General features: G+C 44.4%; 1 protein-coding gene across 1 annotated transcript; it reads right to left on the reverse strand.

The window, feature by feature from the left end:
- Positions 1-4,403: 4,403 nt before the first annotated feature.
- On the reverse strand, positions 4,404-9,685 carry LOC115456473 (C-C motif chemokine 4-like). The gene is made up of 3 exons (XM_030185559.1): positions 9,527-9,685; positions 8,818-8,932; positions 4,404-5,237 (listed from the first exon to the last, which is right to left on the reverse strand). The coding sequence occupies exons 1-3, from the start codon at positions 9,597-9,599 to the stop codon at positions 5,150-5,152; spliced, it is 276 nt and encodes a 91-aa protein (XP_030041419.1). The 5' UTR covers positions 9,600-9,685; the 3' UTR covers positions 4,404-5,149.
- Between the last annotated feature and the right edge of the window lie 11,440 nt (positions 9,686-21,125).

A 21,125-nucleotide genomic window follows, 5' to 3' on the forward strand; every position in this document is an offset into this window, starting at 1 on the left:
CATCGGAAAGGGTGTAGAGCCTAAATCATGACACACTATCTCTAAAAGGGTGTTTTGTGGCTCTACATGAGAATTGTGATATTATGATCCCTTGCTAGCTTCATATTGTTGATAATCTGCATTTTCCGTATGGCTGGTATATTGGTGTATAAGGTATTAATTGTGTCTATTTTATTTTTACTTATTTTTTTTCTGTGTGTTGTCAGACAATTATGGATGACAGACAGAGTCGGAGTCTTCTTGAGTCAGAGAGTTGTGGTATATATTTTAAAACAATTTTAATACCTTGGTGGTCTATATGTTTTTATATTGTACATTATATTTTACACATCACTTAATTTTATTGTATATCTTTTCATTTCATTTTTATTTTATTGCATATATGGGTTACAGAGTAATAGGGGAATTTGAAAGTACTGAATCTTTTCTTAATATTTTTCCTTTATTCTCCTTTGTTATGAGAATTGGAACTACTAATTGTAGTGGACTTGAACTGAATAATTTCTGGGGAGGGGAGGTTTCATGATAGCATTGTACTTATTATTTCAATCAGTTTTTTGTGCAAGTTTAGCTTCATTTGTCTTTATTTGAAATTTCATAAATAAAAAATGTTCTAAAAATGGAATAATTTTATCAATGGGGTGGAGCTAGGGTGGGGCGGGGCAATGGTGGGGGTGGGGCTAGGATGGGGCCCCACCAAATTGGTCTGCATAGGGCCCCGCACTTGCTAAGACCGGCCCTGTGGGCATGGGTGGGTAGAGGGGGGCAGGGGAGAGACCTGCTGGGCATGGGTGGGTAGAGGGGGGCAGGGGAGAGACTTGCTGGGTATGGGTGCGTAGAGGGGGGCAGGGGAGAGACTTGCTGGGTATGGGTGCGTAGAGGGGGGCAGGGGAGAGACTTGCTGAGCATGGGTGCGTAGAGGGGGGCAGGGGAGAGACCTGCTGGGCATGGGTGGGTAGAGGGGGGCAGGGGAGAGAAGAGAATTGCTGGATATGGATGGATAGAGAGGGGCAGGAGAGAGAGGAGAGTTTCGGGACATGGATGGAGGGGAGGGAAGGGAGAGAGAAGAAATGCTGGACATGGAGGGAAGATAGAGGAAGGAGATTAGATGAGGGAAAAGGAAGTGAGGAGAGAAACTGCACATGGATGGAGAAAATAGGCAGAAGTTGGATCCACTGTACAGTCAAGTCTGCAGAGGACCAGAAATGAAGAAGAAAGGAGGAAAGAAAAGAAATAAATGGAAAGGAAGCCCTGGAAACGGAGTCAAGGGAACAGATAGAGAGCAGCAGGATCAGATACTGGACCAGCATGATCAGAGAAACAAAGTCACCAGACAACAAAGGTAGAAAAAAAAATAATTTTATTTTCATTATAGTGTTTGGAATATGTCCACTTTGAGAATCAGGTGCTGAACATTAAAAGTTTATATTTATTTACTTATTTATGGCATTTTATCCCATATTAAACATGAATTAGGTTGGAACCTGGGATAATTTAATTGTTTTTTCCTGGAGAGAGTAATGTGTTGCCCCCTCCTCCCCCCCCCCCCCCCCCGGGGTATAGCCAGGTCTGCAATTTTTTTTGGGGGGGGGGCGCAGAGCTGGGTGGGGGGGCGCACTGGTGGACCATGGAGAGAGTCTGTTGTTAAAAATTTACCAGCACACCACTGGATGTGATCTCTGGCTTCCCTGGTTCGCAGTCCACTTCTCTAACCCATTAAATAAGTTAATACAGATAATACTTTTCCAAACATGTTTGGTAACTGTACAGTAAACTAATGACCAGCAGATCTAAAGCCTATTGGCAACTTACTAAAAAATTTGATAGGCTATTTTATGGTTGCCAGTAACCACAGAATTTCTGTTACAGTGCTGCTGAATTCCACTGTTCACGTAGCCAACAGGAAGATGCTGGACTGGGAGCTAGGACTGACTAGGAGTCCAGTGTTATATTTCCAGACTACTGCAAATACTGTTCTGTTTAATAATTTGCATTATTGTGGTACATTATTTGGAGGTTTTTGGCACACAATTCTCTGGAGTGTATTCAGTGTGCATAATACCATCAGTAACAGAGATACTAGGGGGAAATAGCTGGTGCATATACACCAGAGACACAGCGAAGGGGTCCTTCACTGCTGTGTTCAAAAGTACCCCTTCTATCCCTTTACTGCTTACGTGGGTATTGCCCCCACCCTAAGGATTTTAACTAGCCTCCCCCCAACCGCACCCCAGCCTCCCAAAACAGCTGAGTCACTGACTGCATATGCCTATAAGGATTTTAACCCTCCCCTCTCTCCCAGTCCTTCGTCCTTGCACTGGCGCCTATTTTAGAAAAGTCTGCTCCCCCTGATGTCAAAACCTGGCTACGCCTCTGGTGGGGCGGTGGGGGTGATCCGCCCCAGGTGCACGCTGCAAGGAGGTACAAGGAGCAGCCTTGTGGCTGTCGGCTCCGCCGGTTCCCTGCTCCCTCTGACGTAACTTCCTGTTCTGGAGAAGGGAAGCGGAGTAGCTGACAGCCGCACGGCTGCTCCCTGCATCCCCGGGAGGTAAGAGTGATGCACTCGGTGGGTCTATGAGTGCCCACTTACACCTGCTATTGACAGTGCATGGCATCGGCATGCTTAAATGGAGGAACCAGTTTGCAGAATTTCCTCCTAGATGACCTGATATCTGTCCAGAGCATCAACGAGGCTTCAAAAGAAATGTATGTAGACAAACATGCGTGGGATATGCATAGAGGAATCCTGTGCAGAAGGAATGGATCCTCAGAAGCTTAGCTGAAATTGGGTGGCGGAGCAGGTGGGGGGAAGAGGGGGTGGTGATTGGGAGGAGAGGATAGGGGAGGGCAGACTTGTACGGTCTGTACCAGAGCCGGTGATGGGAGGCGGGACTGGTGGTTGGGAGGCGGGAAATACTGCTGGGCAGACTTATATGGTCTGTGCCCTGAAAAGGACAGGTACAAATTCAAGGTAAGGTATACACATATGAGTTTGTCTTGGGCAGACTGGATGGACCATGCAGGTCTTTTTCTGCCGTCATCTACTATGTTACTATGTATGTAGACAAATAACCAAGAAGCGAAGAGATTGAAAAATAACATTTATTCTCCAAGACATATATTACGCTCAATTATAAAGCTCTCATCAAAACCTCAAATAACACATCACAATGAATGAATAATAATAACAACACAATATTATAATTTCACTGATATTCAGTGCTGATCTGTACTATTCAATGACAGTCTATAATATATTAACTATATCTTCAAACGTGCTAAATAACTAAGGGGCCTCAGCAAAATCTGGACAGTGCAATCTAATGAGGGACTTCCCACCTGCTAAGTCCATTTTTACCATGCCAGTAAAATAGGCATTTTTCAAATTTTTTTTTTAATTTGCAGGTTGTGCGCTAATGTTGTCATTAGCATGGCAACTGCAAATAATTAACATAGGACTGTTTACTGCCTCCTGTTTAGGAAATGCTAAGTGCTCCTACGTTACCGCTCGCTTTTTGGGGACTACCGCCGGTCCAACCCCGAGCGTGCGCCATTTCCGGGGGAAAAGAAAGCTCCCGGAAACGGTTTGCTCGGCGGTAACCCGGCAGTAACCCGGTAATTGGACATCGCCGTCGCATGGCCATGCGGTAAGAGTTCTCTTACCGCATGGCCATGTGTGCTGGGGGCTTTTTTTATCCGCTGCGGTAAAAGGGCCCTGGCGCATGGGAAAAATGGCCCCCCTGCTGCCAGTGCCAGGGCCCTTTTCCCGCAGCTTGGTAAAAAAGCCCCACACACAGGAAAGCTACCTGAAGATGCTTTAAGGCGTCCTCTGGTAAGCCTTTTTTGGTACACTAAGGGTTGAGCTGGTCTAAGTAAAGAAGCCCTACAAGTTATATTAAAGTTCCTTACATATGCCTTCTTTATGTTAGGTGCAACTTAGCAAGGCTTGTCCTCAAAACTAAAAGTGCCAAGAACACCCTTCAGTGGTCTTCCAGATACAATAACTTACATCGTGTGACCTGTCTAATGGTGACACTCCGCCAACATTTAATAAATAAATAAATACTTATTTGTAGAAAGGGGTTTACAGATGGCTTTAGCTCAGTTCTACAGAAGCTGCTATTCAAAAAAATCAGCGCCAACTAAGTGTAGTCTATAATCGGCACCTAAATCTATAGAATGTGCTTAGTTGATATTTCAGCGCCTAAATCTACACACGTCCATTTACAGCAACAAAAACACGGCGCGAATCTTGGCATGTAGATTTAGGTGCACTGGGCCATATTCTATAACTAGGTGCCTAAATTTTGGAACGCCCATAACTACGCCCCTTTTTGCCTGCGAGCGTTAGAGCTTCGGCACACATCGTTACAGAATGTGCTTAGCGAGTTGTGCGCCTAAATTCTAATCAGTGCCAATTAGTGCTCATTATTGATTATTAAGTGCTGTTATCAGCGCTCATTAGCTTGTTACATTGCGCGCATTGTTAATCGGTGTGGATCTCTAGGCGCGCTATATAGAATCCGGGGGTAAGGGCCTCCAGTTAGACTCCTAAGTTAGGCACCTATGTTCAGTCAAATTTAAGATCCTAAGAGGCAGACGTTCAGTGGCATCTTAGCCTGTTAAAGGGCCTCTTTTATCAAACCATACTAGAAGCCCATCCACTTTGAATGAACTTTGTCGGCATTGCTGCACGGGAACCCCTAGCGTGGCTTGATTAAAGAGGTCCAAAGTTAACTGGAGAAGCTTTCCAATTAACTTGAACTGGATGTTTAAAGATATAACAGGGTAGGGCTGCACCAGGATAGGAATAACCGTATAAAATGCCCTGTTATCTTTCCACCTTCGATATCCACTAAATATCGGTGCAATCCAGTGACCCCAGGATGTCTCTGATCGTTCCTCTTTTTAACTAATTAACTTTTTCATGGACATCAGATTGTCCTGTGAAAATGTAACCAGTTTGCAGCCCAAAATTTTTAAAAAAGACCATTTGTTCAGTTAACAATTGATTGTCCTTGTAAAAGAGTTGATGACATATTATCTTAAAACCCAATCTTTACAACTGACTGAATTTTCTGGACGTATTCCACAGTCTGTGTCACCCAGTGCCTCTTGTATCATTCTGACACTGGGGCTCCACGATCTCTCAGTTTAATTCCAAATCATTCACGTAATTCTCAACCCATTCTTCGTCAGGATTGGCACAGACTTCACGACCTTTCCTGGTGATAAATCTGAGGGGGTAAAGTAATCAAATGATTAGGAGATGTTAGTGCCACCAATATCAGAGTCTAAGAGAGAATGTTTGTATAATATATGCAACCACAGTACTGTGGAATTGAGAAAAACAAAGACTAGGGAAAGAGAACCCTATATATTATATCCACACAGCACTGTGGGGTCAAGAACAACGGAGATTAATCAAAATGACTTCCTAATCCTGTCTTCCTGAATCTGTTTTTCTGATTCAGATGTCACCTTCATCCACCTCTTTAGCAGACACAGAATAGAAAATGGCCGCCTACCTCTGCTCTGATCACCTATTTAATGACATAATGTAGTTAATGGTTTCTCTCTCCATTCTGATTGCTTTCGTACTTCCGTCTTGATGGCTATAGTTCTATCTTTTCATTGCTTATTTTTACCATCTCTAGAGGACCCCGCTGTGCATGATAGCCAGTGGTGTCCTGGAGCGGACTCTTGAGAACCGTCTGTTCAATTGTTAAGAATTTTGGGAGCCGGTTGTTAAAGTAGGCCTCCTGTGGCTATTTTAACAACTGGCTCCCAAAATGTGGGATCGGGCCCCTTCCTGAATTTCGTTTTCACTTTGCTGGCGGGGATGCTGAGCCCCGCCAGCCAAGTAAATAGACTGTTGCTGCTCCCTTGCTCCTTGTTTGTAGCTTTGAGCAGCAGGCTGGAACTTCTTATGCACGTTTGAGAAGTCCCAGCATGCTGCTCAGAACCAGGAACAAGCAGCGGAGAGTAGAGGCAGTCCATTTATTGGCTAGTGGGGCAAAGGTATACCTGGTATGCCCACATGAGGAGAGGAGGGGGAGAGGCATGCATCGCCCCCCCCCCCAAATCTACTCCTAGGCCCCCCAAATTGCAGGGCTGTCTATGCCCGGAAAGAGAGCCCATTGTTAAAATTTTACCTGCACATCCCTGATGATACCCTTCCATTTTTTCTGATTCATCCTTGTTTCCAAGTTTACTTCCTCTAGCAGAACTCGTGTTTTTGCCATCATGTGTCTCTGGGAAAGTGATTAGCAAACTGGTCCTTTTTTGCTTGCTGTGCTAAGTCTTTCCATTTTACTCTGTTCCTTCCCTGATCTACCTCTTTCTGTTCAGAGCATATATTTCTAACTGCATAGTTAGTGTTAGAGATGGGGGAAGCCACTGCTGTTGGTAGCATGGAATCTTGATACTCTTTGGGGTTCCACATGGAATCTTCTTACTCGTTAGGATTCTAGAATCTTGCTATTCATTGGGGTTCTACATGGAATGTTGCTACTATTTGGGTTTCTGCCAGGTACTTGTGACCTGGATTGGCCGCTGCAGGAAACAGGATACTGGTTTAGATGGGCTATTAGCCTGCCCCAGTATGGCTATTCTTAGAAGAATGAAGAGGTCTATGCAAGCATGTTTAGGTCAAGGAGAAAAATGTCTGCAGGTATTTTTTGGCCCCCAGAAGTTTCAAAGTGAAATTATACGCATAGGTCCACTTTAAAATCTGGTGCAAAAACTGACTCTAAAAGGTTCTCACAGACTTTGTACTGAATTGGTTGAAAATTCCTCACACATCACCCTTGCTCTGCTCCAGCACTATCCAGAGAGCGCTGGGGCAGCCTCTAATGATTTTCAGCAAAACTATCCATATAGTGCTACTGAAAATCAATGTATAGGGCGTATAGGAACAGAGTAACAGAAGCCCAATAATCTTCATGAGGCCGGATACAGTAAATGGTGCCAAAAAAATCAGCATTCAGCGCTATTCTATAGAAGGAATGCTCGCCAAGCCTGCAGTGGCAACACGCCCACTGGGATCCCACACAGAGGGCTCCCAGTACAGCCCAGTTCAAACCTTCAGCAGCCCTTTGCAATCTTGCATTTAATCAGCTATATTTAGCAGGGTTGTGTGGTGGTTTAGTGATGTGGTCCAGTGTTTATTAGGCTCATTTCCTGTGATCTTGCAAAGTTAAGTCTCAGATCAAAGGAAGGGAGGTCATTGCATTAACGATAAGATAAGAGAGATGGAATCCTAAATATCAGTGTGCTTTTACATACTGTCATTTTTCTCTGCCTGACATGTCTGCAGCAAGCATCTTTTGCTCATACCTGACCTAAGGAAGAAGGTTTCGGCCTTCGAAAACTAGTCAACAAAATGTATTAGTCCAATAAAAAAGGGATGATCTTATTTAATGAATAGAACTAAAACAAAACAAGAAATGTACCCTTATGCAGTCACTACTGCTAGAACACTTAAAAGGATAAGTGGTCATTTAAGTAACAAAACAGCCAGTTATCCATTTAAAATCAGGTTGGGGATTTGGAGAGGGCTGGAACTTAACATATCTATTCGGTGGAGATATATAACTTATGCATTTAATTACAAATGCATAAATATAGTTATGATTTTAAACAGATAAGTTATCCATTTAAAGTTATATATGGATTTTCAGTGAGCCAATTTTATGCATTTTTACTGAAAGTTATACCCTAAATCTATGTGAGGCTTTAAATTGTGCAGGCAAATTTGGACACGCAATTTAATTGATAATGAGCCAAAATAGCTCTGATAATTGGGTGCAAACAATCATGCTAATGGCATCAATTAAAAATTACATTTGTATATTTAGGTGCCCGGATCCAAGAGGAAATATTATGCATGGCTCCAATAAGGGGTGTGGCTATGGGAAGGACGTGGGCAGATCAGGGCATTCCCACAAGGGGCGTAGCCAGACTTCGGCGGGAGGGGAGTCCAGAGCCCAAGGTGAGGGGGCACATTTTAGCTCCCCCGACGCCTCTGACACCCCCCAGCCATTGCCAACCCCACCGCCACCACCAACTTTGCCCCCCCCCCCTGCCGATGACCCTCTCGACCCCCCCCTCCTGCCGCCAACCCACCGTCGCCTCCCTTTGCTGGCGGGGGACCGCACCCCCGCCAGCCGAGGTCCTCTTCTTCTCGCAAAAGGCTTCCTTTTGTTTCTGACGTCAGAAACAGAAGGAAGCCTTTTGCGAGAAGAAGAGGACCTCGGCTGGCGGGGGTTGGGGGTCCCCTGCCAGCGAAGGCAGTGACGGCGACGGCAGGTTGGTGGCGGGAGGGCGGTCAAGAGGGTCATCGGCAGGGGGGTCCAGGGCCAAATCTATGGGGGCCCAGGCCCCCCTGGCCCCACGTAGCTATGCCTAATTTAGGTGCAGGGATTTATAGCAAGGCTTTGTTGGTGTACATGGTTGTGCCAAAGTGTAGTCATAGCTCCCAGAGCTTAGCACTATTCAATGTGTGCTTTTGAGTGCCATTTTTTGAACGCTGATCCTTAGGTACCATTATGCTTGCGGAAAATTTGCATAACTTTATCTGTTTAATTTAGTATACGTAATTACTCACTTCACCAGAAGCGGGGTATAAAATGAATAAACACAAACAGTGCGATATCCAAGCTGTGCCTTATTATTCCAATCCATCATCGTTCCCTCCCGTTCCCAAATGTCTGAACTTAGCCGTTTAAAATGATGCAGTGTCAATGCAGCTGAAAGTGCACGGACACTGCATAATTTCATAACCTCAACTTGCCCAATGTGTGGTAATAAACTTACATAATGGCTGGCTGGGCGCACATGCTGCTGGTGACGAAATAATCCTGAACGTGACCACGTGGGAGTTTCCGGGAAGTGTAACTGAAGCAGCAAGAAGTCGGGATATCTGCTCCAGCTATAACAAATTGGAACAAAAGAAACCTAATGAGTGGAAGTTTCATAAAAAGAAATAATCAAATAGCCTCTTGATCGCAGAATCTGCTTTTGGCAGACACTCTCATGCCTTTGAGTATGGGGGGAGGGGCAGGACAAAAAAGTAATATACTTAGAGTTTGGTAAACTGGGATAATATGACCAACAATGGGTCACACAATGGGTGAATAGTGAAACACTGGGAGTTAAAGTGACTTCCCAGAGTCCTACACAATTTAGAGTTCTAGTTCTTCTAAATTCTAGTTCTAATTCATTGATAAAGAAGCCTTACCATTTGCTGTTTTTCTAAATTCCACAACAGCCCCCAGCCAATCAGATATTGGAGCCAACACCAATTCACAAGACTGGCCGGATTGCTTAGTACTACTGATACATCACGATCACGTTATTTCAATGGCTTTGGGCTGGAGAACAGCATTCATGACAAGAGTGTTAAGCTCTGGTCAAGAAAGAGGGGGTCCAAAGCTTAGCTGGATTAAAGAGGCTCATGCCCATTTTCTGAAATGGGAGACATACAGAGAGAGAATCTGTGAAAAGAGAAGAAATGAACACTTACTAGGCGCAGAGAAAACTTCAGAGCAGAAAGCAGCCAGGAGAAGGACACAGAGAGCAGTGAGACAGAGCTTCATGTTGCGTTGAGGTGGGGTTGATCTTCAAGAGTAGAAGTGAAGTCAGGACTTGCTCGGTCTCTTCTTCTACCTTCTTGCTGACTGATCTACTGGTCCACTGACTGATCACCCAGTCTCTTCCAGCCTCTATTTATGAGGAGGACAATCAAGTCATTCTTGCAGCTGGGGATTTCGGAGAAATGACGTAGAGAGATTACAACGGAAAATGAGTATTGCACATTTAGAAAATCTGCTGAAACAAGAAAACCTCAATTTTAGCAGCCCAGGAAATAAAAAAAGGAGGTGTGAAACACTTTGCAAGTTCCTTTTCACTGTTGCCAGGGGGTCACTAAAGAAATGACCCAATGGAGAAAGGATATGATGATTCAACTCAGCTATTTCTGGCAGTTTCACCAGTCAAGAAAAGTCACGGTTCCCTTTCAGGCTCTTGCAGATTTTCATGTGATTGAATTGAAAGATGAAAAGATATCATGAGGTCTAGGAAGGCTTTTCCCCATTCTAAAATATGAGGGAAAACATTTTAACAGGTTTTACCAGCCAAGCTTGGGAGTTAACCTGTTAAAACTCGGCTTCAGTGGCGTAGCTAGGGTAGTTGACACCCGGGGCCGGTCATTTTTTAACCCCCCCCCCCCCAAATCCAGTACTAGGCATACCGAGAATACAAAACACTCAGGACCTATAGAGCAATTCTACCATACCATAAGCAGTAATTTGTACGAGTCACACAAGGGAAAACACTACAGTGAGCACTAGAACATCAATTCACCTATTGTAAAACGAAAACAGACAGATTAGTACAGATCGTCGATCCTGCAGTCAATGCCAACCGAAAGCCATGTCTTTTTCACAAACACAGATACACCCTAATCCACTATAGAAAAAGTAATAATAAACTTTCTATTTAGACAAAAATTAAACTGAACCCCCGATGCCAGACTCTGCATACAATGCAACACCACAGAAACAGAAAATGTCCCCTAGTACTGTGCAAAATATAAAGACAGCAGATGTAAATTTGAAAAAACTAACACATACCAATCACCACTTTACAAATTAACAAATAGAAATAAAACAAATACAGAAAATAAAATACCATTTTATTGGACTAATACATTTAGCTTCCAGAGGCCAAAATCTCCTTCCTCAGGTCAATACAGTATAGTGCTGTTACAGTATCCTATCCTGACCTGAGAAAGGGGGTTTTGTTCTCTGAAAGTTAAGTAAAAATGTATTAAAATTAGTCCAATAAAAAGATTACCTTATTTACATGTTAAAGCAAAAAAATAAAAATATGTATTTTATTTACAGTTTGTCTCTGGTTTCTGCTTTTCTCATCTTCTTTTCACAGTCTTCCTTCCATCCAGCATCTGTCTTCGCTCTCTCTCTCTCTCTCTCTCTGCCCTCCAGTGTCTGCTCTCTCTAATGTCCCTTCCATCCACTGTCTGTCCTCTCTCTCCCCTCTATCTCTGCCCCTTCCATCCACCATTTGCCCCAGTCTGCCCTCTTTCTCTCTCCCCCTTCCACCCACCATCTGCCCTTTCTCTCTGCCCCTTCAATCCGTCTGCCCTCCCTCTCCTATCCATCCAGGGTCTCCCATCCATCCAGGGTCTGCCCTCCCTCACACTCCCCCCTTCCATCCAGGGTCTGTCCCCTCTCTGCCCCCTCTTTTCAGCCCCCAATTCCAGCCCCCTTATTTCACCTGCCCCATGTTCCAGCCCCACTATCACACCAGTCCCCAGCCCTTTTCTTCCATTAGTCCTGAGCTTCAGCCCCAAGCCACTTCTCCCTATCCCCTTTTCAGCCCCCAGTTCCAGCCCCCTTCATCCACCACATGCCTTGCATCCCCCCTTTTCAGCCCCAGACCCATTCTCCCACCTGCCCCAGGCATGGACCCATTTTCCCTCTTGCCCCTTGTCAGACCCCAGTTCTAGCTTCAGACCCCTTCTCCCATCTGAGCACTCCTCTCTGAGCACCCCTCCCCCTCCCCAATCCCCTTCTTCCCTCTGAGCACCCCCACCCCTTCCCAATCCCCTTCTCCCCTCAGAGCACCCATCTGGGCTCCCCCACCCTCCCCAATCCCCTTCTCCCCTCTGAACACCCCTCTGGGCTCCCCCACCCCTTCCCAATCCCCTTCTCTCCTCTGAGCACCCATTTGGGCGGGCTCCCCCACCCTCCCCAATCCCCTTCTCCCCTCTGAACACCCCCACCCCTTCTCCCCTCTGAGCTCCTCCTCTCCCATCTGACCCCCCCCCCCGACCTGGTCCCGTCCCCCCTCGTGGAGAGCCAACAGAGCCCTCGTCTTCTGCCATCACCCTTCATTTTTTTCTAATCCATTGCAGCGACGCAGCCAGCGCTTCGCGTCTGCCCTGCGTGTGCTGTGAAGAGAGAAAATCACCTCGCTGGCGTCGGGCCTTCCCGTGTTGTGTCCCGCCCTCGAGGAAATAGGAAGTTACCTCAGAAGAGGGCGGGACACAACGCGGGAAGGCCCGACACCAGCGAGGTGATTTTCTCTCTTCACAGCACACGCAGGGCAGATGCGAAACGCTGCCTGCGTTGCTGCAATGGATTTAAAAAAAACGATGGTGAAGGCAGGAGACGAGGGCTGTCCAGAGCACCCCCCCACCCGCTGACACCTAGGGCGGACCGCTCCCACCGCCCCGCCCTTCCTACGCAACTGCTCTGCTTTTAACCCCCACCCCCCACCCTCCAAACCAGTTAAATTCAACACCTAAATCCACAAAGTGACTAAAGATAGCCACGAAAAATGGATAGGGTTAAAGAATGAGGATTTAGCTTGTATCTTTCTCTGTAGTCCAATGTGTCTTATGTTAGGCATTTTCCTGTCCCTAGAGGCCTTATGATCTAAAGAGACGATTGACAGGGGTACCTCCATTTAGGAGCCCCAGTGCAACACAGGGAGTGTCTAATCTATATCAGCATTCAGCTGCTCGAGTTCCATTATAGAACACCCCCCATAAACCTGATTTGAGGCTCCTAAGTATATAAGTTGAAGACATGCCCATGACCCGCCCATATGTTTGCTCCCTTGCAGTTATGCACTATGGAACTTACACGCTATTTTAAAGAATACATTTAGCACACTTACATAACTACATAAGTATTGTCATGCTGGGCAGACCGAAAGTCCATCAAGCTCAGCATCCTGTTTCCAACAGTGGCCAATTCAGGTCACAAGTACCTGGCAAGATCCCAAAACAGTGCAATACATTTTATGCTGCTTATTCTAGAAATAAGCGGTGGATTTTCCCCAAGTCCATTCTAATAATGGTCTATGAACTTTTCCTGGCAAGATCCCAAAACAGTGCAATACATTTTATGCTGCTTATTCTAGAAGTAAGCAGTGGATTTTCCCCAAGTCCATTTTAATAATAGTCTATGGACTTTTCCTTTTTTTAAAGCCCGCTAAGCTAACAGCTTTTACTACATTCTCTGGCAATGAATTCCAGAGTTTAATTACACGTTGAGTGAAGAAATATTTTCTCTAATTTGTTTTAAATGTACTACTTTGTAGCTTCATTGCATGCCCCCTAGTCCTAGTATTTTTGGAAAGAGTAAAGAATCAATTCATGTCTACCTGTTCCACTCCACTCATTATTTTATAGACCTCTATCATATCTCCCCTCATCCGTCTTTTCTCCAAGCTGAAGAGCCCTAGCTGCTCTAGCCTTTCCTCATAGGATAGTCATCCCATCCCCTTTATCATTTTCGTCGCCCTTCTCTGCACCTTTTCTAATTTCACTATATCTTTTTTGAGATGCAGTGACCAGAATTCAACACAATATTCGAAGTGTGGTCGCACCATGGAGTGATACATAGACATTATAACATCCTTATTTTTATTTTCCATTCCTTTCCTAATAATACCTAACATTCTATTTGCTGTCTTAGCGGCTACCGCACGCTGAGCAGAGTGTTTCAACGTATCGTCAACAATGATGCCTAGATCCCTTTACTTCCCTAATTACTCCCATATCTAGATCATTTATAAATATGTTAAAAAGCAGCGATCCCAGCACAGACCCCTGGGGAACCCCACTATCTACCCTTCTCCATTGAGAATACTGACCATTTAACCCTACTCTCTGTTTTCTATCTGTTAACCAGTTTTAAATCCATAATAAGACATTACCTCCTATCCCATGACTTTCCAATTTCCTCTGGAGTCTTTCATGAGGTACTTTGTCACATGCCTTTTGAAAATCCAGATTCACAATATCAACTGGCTCACCTTTATCCACATGTTTGTTCACCCCTTCAAAGAAATGTAGTAGATTGGTGAGGCAAGATTTCCCTTCCCTTCCATGTTGACTTTGTTTCATTAATCCATGCTTTTGAATATGCTCTGTAATTTTGTTCTTTATAATAGTCTCTACCATTTTGCCCAGCACTGACGTCAGGCTCACCGGTATATAATTTCTTGGATCACCTCTGAAAACATTTTTAAAAATCAGCATTATACTAGCCACCCTCCAATCTTCCGGAACCACGCTCGATTTTTCAATTCTATCATTACCCGGGAATGAATACCATCCGGTCCAGGAGATTTGATACTCTTTAATTTGTCATATTGCGCCATTACATCCTCCAGGTTTATAGAGATTTCATTCAGTTTCTCTGACTCATCAGGTTTGAATACCATTTCTGGCACCAGTATTTCTCCCAAATCTTCCTCGGTGAAGAGTGAAGCAAAGAATTCATTTAATCTCAGCGTTATGGCTTTGTCTTCCCTGAGTGCCCCTTTTACCCCTCAGTCATCTAGCGGTCCAACCGATTCTTTTGCCGGCTTCCTGCTTTTAATATACCTAAAAAAAAATTTTACTACGTGTTTTTGCCTCCAATGCAATCTTTTTTTCAAAGTCTTTCTTTGCCTTCCTTATAAGCACTTTGCATTTGACTTGACATTCCTTATGCTGTTTCTTATTATTTTCAGTCTGTTCCTTCTTCCATTTTCCGAAGGATTGTCTTTTAGCTCACTTTTAACCATGCCGGCTGTCATTTGTTCTTCCTTCCTCCTTTTATAATACGTGGAATATATTTGGCCTGGGCTTCTGTTTTGGTATTTTTGAACAACATCCACGCCTGATGTAAATTTTTTACCTTTGCAGCTGCTCCTCTAAGTTTTTGTTTCACCATTCTTCTCATTTTATCATAGTCTCTTTTTTGAAAGTTCAATGCTAGCATATTGGATTTCCTTTGTGTACTTACTCCAAAGCTTATATCAAATCTGATCATGTTATAATCACTGTCATCAAGCGGGCCTAGCACCATTACCTCCTGCACTAGATCATGCGCTCCACTAAGGACTAGGTCTAGAAATGTTCCTTCTCTTGTCGGCTTCTGTACCAGCTGCTCCATAAAGCAGTCCTTGATTTTGTCCAGGAATTTTACCTCCCTAGCATGCCCTGATGTTACATTTACTCATTCAATATCAGGGTAATTGAAATCACCCATTATTATTGTGTTGCCCAGTTTGTTAACCTCCCTAAGTTCCGATAACATCCTTCTTATCTGTTCCCTTCTCCACTACTGCCAACTCCAGACTTCGCGCCTTCTGTCTCGCTGCACCCTAAGCCTGGAATAAACTTCCTGAGCCCCTACGTCTTGCCCCTTCCTTGGCCACCTTTAAATCTAGACTGAAAGCCCACCTCTTTAACATTGCTTTTGACTCGTAACCACTTGTAACCACCTGCCTCCACTTACCCTCCTTCCTGTACACAATAATTGATTTGATTTGCTTACTTTATTTTTTGTCTATTAGATTGTAAGCTCTTTGAGCAGGGACTGTCTTTCTTCTATGTTTGTGCAGCGCTGCGTACGCCTTGTAGCGCTATAGAAATGCTAAATAGTAGTAGTAGTAGCAACATTCCATGTAGAATCTCAGAATCTCAATAGTAGCAACATTCCATCTAGAATCTCCAATAGTAGTAGACTTTGCGCCTTCTGTCTCGCTGCACCCTACGCCTGGAATAAACTTCCTGAGCCCCTACGTCTTGCCCCATCCTTGGCCACCTTTAAATCTAGACTGAAAGCCCACCTCTTTAACATTGCTTTTGACTCGTAACCACTCACCTCCACCTACCCTCCTCTCCTCTTTCCTCTACACATTAATTGATTTGTTTGCTTTATTTTTTGTCTACTAGATTGTAAGCTCTTTGAGCAGGGACTGTCTTTCTTCTATGTTTGTGCAGCGCTGCGTATGACTTGTAGCGCTATAGAAATGCTAAATAGTAGTAGTAGTCTGTGCATCCTGGCCAGGTGGGTGATAGTACACTCCTATCACTTTCATTTTCCCCTTTACACATAGAATTTCAATCCGTAGGGTTTCCAAGATGTGTTAAGTGTAGGTTTTCTGTGCAAATACATGCAGAAGATATGCTTAATCCCTTGAACCCAGTTATAAAATTGGCCTTTCACATCTACACCTGAAGCAGTGGAAGGTTATATGACTTGCACAGCAGAAAATAGCTCAAAGGGCTCCAAGAGTTGGTGTGGAAGAACACAGTTTATTAAAAGACCCAGCACGGGCCGTGTTTGGCATTGTGCTTGTGTCAGGGGTCTATAAACAAAGCATATAAAATATATGGACTATTTAATATTAAATATGCATACAAACATCATATCAATGTAATGAAACTGGAAAACAAAGATACAAATGAAGGGGTTATGTGACTCACTCAAGGTCACAAGAAGTGGCGGTGGAATCTGATACTAAATTCGCTGGTTCTCAGCCCGCTGCTCTAACTATTAGGCGGTGCTGGTAGTTGGGAAGTGAATCCGGTGCTGGGCAGACTTCTACGATCTACGCCCTGATTGTGACTGAATAGATAGGGATGGGCTTGAGTGTAAATTTTAAGGGGCTTTGACGTTAGCTTCAGAACTTTTAGTACGAGAAGAGTGCTGGGCAGACTTCTACTGTCTGTGCCCTGAGAATAGCAAGGACAAATCAAAGTTGGGTACTTATATATAAAAAAGTATCGCATATCAAGTAAAATGAGTTTATCTTGTTGGGCAGACTGGACGGACCATACAGGTATTTATCTGCCATCACTTACTATGTTACTATTGGGCTCATTTTCGAAAGAGAAGGGCGTCCAAAAAGTGACACAAAAGGCACTTGGACATCCCTGTGAAAGAAGGTCGTCCAAATCCAATAATCGAAACAGGGCCATAAAGACGTCCTAGGCCATAAAGACCCATCTGTGGTTGTCCCCACAGGGGGTGTGTTAGAGATGTGTTTTGGGCGGTGTGAGATGGGCGCCTCCAACGTATAACGGATAGCGAAATGGTTTCACATGGGTGGGAACATAGGCGTCCTTAGTTAGACCCGAAATAAAAGTGACCAGGGTAAGGGGGAAGTCGTCTTTAGACCCATTAGCGATTTTGTGGAGTTGGAGAGTGGCGAGATCATTGTTGGGAGAGAAAGTTGAGAGTTGTTCAGTGCCCTGTTATCTTTGTCTGTGTCCCTGGTTTGCTGCTCTATCTGCCATTCAGTATGCTGGGGCTGGTGCCCACTAAGACCAGCTTTTGTGTCTGACTGGTGTCATCACCTGCATAGCAAAAGGGGCAGAAGTGTGTTGGTCAAAATAATCCAGTTTTGTTTTGCAGCATTCATATACATAGGCCCACATGTGAAGACCCAAGAAACAGATGGTGAAGAATGGCATTAGCAGGCAATCACAGATCTGATTGTAGATGGTACAGAGCTGGAGACGAGGAGTACAGTGCACTTTAGAGACTGATGTGCAAGAGAGCCACACAGGCAGGTGGGTAGACATGGAACTATGGAAGGAGTGCAGAGGACATAGTGAAATGACCTTTGTGGGCGGGTGCCTGTTTTGGTGCCATTCTGACAATGGGATGCAAAACTTCGAAAATACTGAGAAGGATGTCCCAAGGACACCCATGTAAGAGTGGGATGGGCAGGGGTGTGCTGGTAAATTGTTAACAGGGGGCTCTCTCTCGCCAGCAAAGTAAAAGAGAATTCAGGAGGGGCCCAAGCCCACATTTTGGGATCCATTTGTTAAAGTAGCCATGGAGAACCGGCTCCCAAAATTCTTAAAAACGTAACAAACGGCTCTCGAGAGCCTGTGAGAGCCTGCTCCAGCACACCACTGGGGATGGGCGTCCCCAAGATGCAGAGGCGTAGCCAGGTTTTGATCTCAGGGGGAGCAGACTTTTATCAAATAGGTGCTGGTTGGTGTCAGCTAGACAGCAGTGACTGTGTTGTTGCTCAGGGGCTGTGGTGGGCAAAGATTAATACAGGCTGTCTCTGTTGCATCCTGCCTACAAGGAAACAGTAAGTTACATCAGGAGGCAGGACGCAGAAGAGGTCCCTGGACTGGCCAGAGCAGGCAACCTGTCTTCTTAACTTCAAATAAAAATATTCAAATCATAACCATCACCTCAGGACTAGCACACCCAGTCCTTCCACTGCTAGACACCTTGTTTAAATCAAGATCGGCTTTTGTTTATGTGGTGACTCTATAGGATGTGAAGAACACTAGCCTTGAGCATTTTTATTTTGGGTGACAAGGCCCTTGCCCCAGAGCCTACTTTCAAATAGGGCTAGACACTTTGTGAAATAACACAACCCCCTGCAAAAAGACACCCAAAACCTATACTAAAAACTTACCACACCACAACAACCCTAACCCACCTATGAAAAGACAGTGCTATAAATATTACAGTGGGACCTAGAGAAGTGTTTCCCTAGGTGGTCCTGGAGTACCCCCTTGCCATTCAGGTTTTCAGGCTATCCATGAAAAAGTTTTGCATGTAATGGAGGCAGTATATGCAAGTCAATGTCATGCATATTTATTGTGGATATCCTGAAAACCTGACTGGCAAGGGGGTACTCTAGGACTTCCCTAGAACACAAAACTTACCACACCATAACAGCCCTAACCCACCTATCAGAAGACAGTGCTATATATATTACACTGGGCTCTGGAGCACCAATATACCTACTATTGGGAAACTGGAACAAGCTGCACTGTTACACATTCCTACACAGATACGACATGCTAGCAGAATCCTTCACCTCAGTCACACATGCAGAACATGGACAGACCCTCATCTATATAACATACTGGGTCAGACCAATGGTCCATCTAGCCCAGTATCCTGTTTCCAATGTGGCCAACCCAGGTCACCTGGCAGAAACCCAAATTGTGACAACATTCCATGCTACCAATCTAATGCAGAATAGGACGCCACAAAAAAAAACAATAACAAAAATTGAAATAGAGACCCCCCCCCCCCCCCCTGCCCAAGGAAGCCAGATTCTAAACAGTGCAATACTGGTAAAAAAAAAAGAGACAGAAATGCATTTTCTCCTGTACTTTGCAAAATAAAAATAGAAAAAATATACATTTTACAAAGCAGGTACATCTCAGTCCTTACAAAGTATTAAATAAAAATAATTTTTTCTACATTTGTTGTCTGGGAATTTGGCTGGTCCCAGTCTTTTTTTCCATGTTCCATGAGTCAGCCTTACAAATTCTTTTCCAGGTTGGCCTTTCCATTTCTTCTCTCGCCTCTTGTTCTCTTCCTTTCCTTCTCTACATCTGTCTCCAAGTGCACCATCTTTTTTTCCTCTGCACCACTATTTGTCCTGTCCTGTCCTTCTGTGTCCCTTGTCTCTATCCTACCCTCAAGTTCAGCATCTGCCCTTTCTGTGTCCCCATCTCCCCCCTTTTTCAGCACAAGCCTACCTGGTCTCTTCATCTCCCCTTTTCTAGCATCTGCCGTCCTGATGTCCCCACCTCTCCCTTTCTCTAACATTGTCCTGTGTCCCCATCTTCTCAGCATTACCCCTGTTACCATCTTCCCCCTTTTCCAACATTACCTCTTTATCCCCATCTCACCCCTTTTTACCATTGTCCCCTTATCCCCCTTCCATTGGTGCCCCTCTGTGTCTCTATCTCCTCCTCCCCTTTGCAGTAGTGCCTTCTCTGTGTTCCTATCCTCTCCAGTAGTGCCCCTCTATGTCCATATCTCCTCCCCCTTTCTAGTAGTGCCTTCTCTCTGTCCCTTACTCCCCCCTTTCCAGTAGTGCCCTCTCTGTGTCCCTACAATCTCCTCCTCCCCTTTCCAGTAGTGCCCTCTGTACTGCTATGGATTTACAGCCTGTCTCACTGACACAGACTACTCAATGATTACTGTGGGTTCTTTTGGATTCGTATTAAATAAATGAAACCTTTATTAGAGGTGCTAAAATCTATAATGATTAAGATATAGACAATGATTAGCTATATAAACAATCATTACATCACTGGTCTCTACATCTAAGCAATGCTAAGAGTTCTTAGACCAGGAAAGGAAGCAATAATACATTATATACATACAACATCACTGGTCCTTACATCATCCAGGTTCTTAACATCAGCTGGAGGGGGGCCGTTACAGCGAAAGCTAGGAGCTTTTTAGACCAGGAACAAGTCCTCTGTGCAGTAGGTACGTTACTCACAGATGAGCTCCCGATTTCACTGAAAGAAACTCCCCATTTTATTAGGCTCAGAACTCATGTTCAGAGCTAAGGAAAATTACAGAATGCTTCTTCCAAATTGTTTTTGTATTTACAAGGAAAGTTACTTTCGGTCAAAGATAGAAGATTTCAGAGTTCATTATCAATCAAAACAGGGTTGAAAAGCAATCCTTTACATCTTCCATTACACCCTCTTTGTGTCCCTATCTCCTCCCCCCCTTTCCAGTAGTGCCCCTCTGTGTCCCTATCCCCCTCCTTTTCAGTAGAGCCCCTATCTCGCCCCCTTTTCCATAGTGCCCTGTATCTCCATTTCTTCTTTCTCTGGCATTGCCTCTTTGCGTTCCAATGTCCCTACCCTCTATCTGTCCAGTATTGACTCTGTGTCCTTCTCCTTCCTTGTCCAGCATTTACTATATCCTTCTGTCTCCCCATGTTAACCTTCTTCCCTGTCTCTTTCAGCGCTCCCCATCCTCCTTAGGGCCATATATCTCCCTGGCCTGCTCCCACAGTCCATCCTCTGGCAGCTTCAAGGAGGTTTAATAGACAGGAGACCAAGTGACGTCAAAATGTTAAAACCAATTAGGCCAGTCTCAGTTTCCCCTTCTCCGCGCAACTGTCATCTCCATACTCTCAAAAGAAAGCAAGCAAACCTATGAGTTGCTGCATCCACGTTGTCACTCTTTATTATTGGTAGCATTCATATTTAATCTCACTTATATTTTCAAACATGTCGATTTGTGCAGTATATGGATGCACACAGAAGAAGTATAATAACAGAATAACTTTTCATAGGAAGAGTAGTAATTTGTTATAAATCGTAATCAGTGTGTCATTTGGAGGGGCTGGTTATAGAGACACTCTAACATGTGTTATATGTAAATGTAAAAAAAAAATCCTTTATCCTCCACGTTTCAAGATACTGCCTATCCTGCTGGATAGTGATGGCACGAGGAAAGCAAGTTTGGTCCAGTGAAGACTAACTCAAAATAACCTGTTTCTTAGCTGGGCCCTTGTATTAC

The sequence above is a fragment of the Microcaecilia unicolor genome, chromosome 13 (genome assembly GCF_901765095.1).
Source record: "Microcaecilia unicolor chromosome 13, aMicUni1.1, whole genome shotgun sequence".
In the NCBI taxonomy this organism is placed as follows: domain Eukaryota; kingdom Metazoa; phylum Chordata; class Amphibia; order Gymnophiona; family Siphonopidae; genus Microcaecilia; species Microcaecilia unicolor.

What these genes read in the sequence shown, in the direction of transcription:
- LOC115456473 (XM_030185559.1), bottom strand. Translation starts at nt 9,599, where the DNA reads ATGAAGCTCTGTCTCACTGCTCTCTGTGTCCTTCTCCTGGCTGCTTTC. An exon ending in TGAAGTTTTCTCTGCGCCTA is followed by an intron (nt 8,933 to 9,526) that starts GTAAGTGTTCAT and finishes AATTTGTTATAG; the next exon opens with CTGGAGCAGATATCCCGACT. An exon ending in TGCGCCCAGCCAGCCATTAT is followed by an intron (nt 5,238 to 8,817) that starts GTAAGTTTATTA and finishes TTACCCCCTCAG; the next exon opens with ATTTATCACCAGGAAAGGTC.